Below are 2,678 nucleotides of genomic sequence, written 5' to 3'. Positions count from 1 at the left end.
CTTGTGATGACATCAGTGACTCAGCTGTTTGTTTCCTGTTTGTTTCCCGACTGTTTCCTGACTCGTGATGACATCAGTAACTCAGCTGTTTGTTGTAGATCTGGAGGTTTTCCTCCGCTGCCGCTTCAATCACGGAGTTTGTGACTGGATCTCTGATGGAGACGGAGATCTGCTGTGGGAGACGGTCGAAACTGCTGCAGGTAAGACACACACACACACACACACACACACACACACACACACACTGCGGCAGCGTTAGGACAAGGAGAGTCCAAACTCTGAACTGAGTCAAAGTGAGTTCTGTTTCTACATTTATTTAAATTATTGAGGCTCAGTGGTTAGTTCTGGTGCCTCATATCAAGGAGGGCCTGGGATCAATCCCTGGTTTAAAATACATTTAACATAAATTTCTCTATTAGTGGGCGGAGCCTGGTTAAATAAGCATAAATAAATATCTCCTGATGCATGCTCAATAATCCAGGTAGAAAAATCCAAAAAAGTTCAATCTGGTCCTCTGGACATTCAAAAAAAACAAAAAACAAAACAAAGCAAAAAAATCTAGAAACGTTTCGTCTCTCATCCTGAGGACTTCCTCAGTCTGAGGTGCTGTATTCAGCTCAGTCTCTTAAATAGCACCTTCTCAGAGTGGATCAACCAGTTTGCTGGTGACAACCAGAACCAGCTGATTCCAAAACCAAAACCAGCTCCTTCTTGAGCATGTGATCAGTTGGTTCTGGTTGTCAGCAGCAAACTGGTTGATCCACTCTGAGAAGGTGCTATTTAAGAGACTGAGGAAGTCTCTTGGATGAGAGACGAAATGTTTCTAGATTTTTTTGCTTTGTTTTGTTTTTTGGTTTTTTTGAATGTCCAGAGGACCAGATTGAACTTTTTTGGATAAATAAATATCTCTATTAGAAATAATTAAACGTAAGCACATTTTCCAGTAAACTCTTTGAGTTATCAGGGCAGTTTGTTGGATGTTTATGATTTACTGAATTTCTTAATAGCTTCAAGTTTTATCTATTTTTTTTAATTAAAGCTAAACAATAACAGACATATTTCTATAAAAAGGCCTAATTTCAATTATTGTAGTTTAGTAGTTTATGATATTTGTGCAAAACTGCACTTTGTTTTCTTCTCAGCAGCATGTTTCATCTGTGTTAATATGTTTAAATCTCCTCAAGAGGCTGAAAGCTGGGATTAAAGAAGAGGCTAACAGGCTAACTAGCTAACAGGCTAACTAGCTAACAGGCTAACTAGCTAACAGGCTAACTAGCTAAGAGGCTAACAAGCTAAAGCCTCTTTGCCACTGATAAGTGCGACTCCACTCGGCTTTCCTCCTCGGTTCTTCTCAGGTGGAGGTGATTTGCCACTGTGACCTGTTTCCCTGCTCTGTGGGCGGGATCATAAATGCAAAGTGGGCGTGGTCAGGTCATTGTGTTTGAGCCACTCCTCCCATTGTGCTCCTTTATCATTCTACAATCAGACTTCAGCTTCTTCATCTTATCCCGGCACTTCTTATCAGTCTGGGTGTAGCCGTGCTGCATCATCTCTGGCATCTGTCTGTAAATGTTCATTTCTTGTGGCGCCGTCCGTCGACACGATGAGGAAGTGGAGGGTCATTCAGTGACGTAGTTCTGTTGACCAATCAACAGCTGCTTACATCAGAACCGGCCCCTCGGAGCGCCCACTTGGAACCACAAACAAGGTGGTCCCATGAACCGGGCTGAGTGGGGTGGTACCGGTTGGGGGGAGACCCTGAACTGGTGCGGTGCAGAGTGGAACCAAAGAGAGATGAGACGGTGGAAAAGCGTCATAACAGGCTAATGAACACGTTCAACTCCTAGTTTTATTATTTTATTACAGATGTTTCATCCACACGTTAAACTCTTTGTTGGTGGTTTCTGGATGAGGAAACTCAGAAAACGAGTGATTTTAAACCATTTAAACCATTAAATGATGTTCATCTGTTTTTAAACCATTACATGATGTTTGTCTCAGGTGAGCGCTACCTGTCCGTGCCTGAGCTGAAGACGGGCCAGAGGAGCGTCCGAGGCGCTCGACTGGCTGTCCCAATCCTCCCCCCCTGGCGCCACGGCAACCTGTGTTTCTCCTTCTCCCATTGGCTGACGGGGCATCACGTGGGCGTGCTGCAGCTGTTCGTCAGGAGAACGGGTCGGAACCAAAGGTACCAGAACTGCGCTCCTCCACATCTGCTGCTTCTGGGTTCAGGTGGGTGAAAAACTCTCCTCTGATTGGCTGTTTCAGGTTTGGCTCCGCCCTCTGGAGCAGGACAGGTGGACACGGTTGGAGACAGACGCAGGTTACCTTGGCAGCACATTCTGTGGACAGAGTGAGTCACAAACAAACAAACAAACAAACAAACAAACAAACAAACAGAAGCATTCGTGTTGATGATGATGATGATGTGTGCAGGTGTTGTTGAAGGCCGAGCGGAGGGCAGGACGAAGAGGACAGGTGGCTGTTGATGATGTCACTCTGAGGCGGGGCACGTGTCGATGACATAATTCAGTTTTATGAAGAGACGTGTGATGAAGATGAACTTCAGGTGGAGGTTGTGTCATCAATGGGACCGGAGAGCACCTTCATCACTTCAGGTCATCGTCTTCAGTCTCCTGCTGGTCTCCTGCTGATCTCATGCTGGTCTCCTGTTGGTC

General features: G+C 45.3%; 1 protein-coding gene across 1 annotated transcript in view; it reads left to right on the top strand.

Annotated features, from left to right (window-relative positions):
• LOC119417270 (nephronectin) overlaps positions 1–2,523 on the top strand; it is a 20,842-nt gene extending 18,319 nt beyond the window's left edge. The window contains exons 11-14 of the mRNA XM_037684514.1: positions 99–200; positions 2,002–2,188; positions 2,269–2,353; positions 2,437–2,523. Of these exons, the coding sequence (XP_037540442.1) occupies positions 99–200; positions 2,002–2,188; positions 2,269–2,353; positions 2,437–2,523 (461 nt within the window). The remainder of the gene's footprint in view (positions 1–98; positions 201–2,001; positions 2,189–2,268; positions 2,354–2,436) is intronic.
• The last annotated feature ends 155 nt before the right edge of the window (positions 2,524–2,678 follow it).

The sequence above is a fragment of the Nematolebias whitei genome, chromosome 1 (assembly GCF_014905685.2).
Source record: "Nematolebias whitei isolate Nwh7 chromosome 1, NemWhi1, whole genome shotgun sequence".
NCBI classification, from domain to species: domain Eukaryota; kingdom Metazoa; phylum Chordata; class Actinopteri; order Cyprinodontiformes; family Rivulidae; genus Nematolebias; species Nematolebias whitei.
Note: the sequence above shows the minus strand (reverse complement) of the source record. Positions and strands in the feature narration are given on the sequence as shown.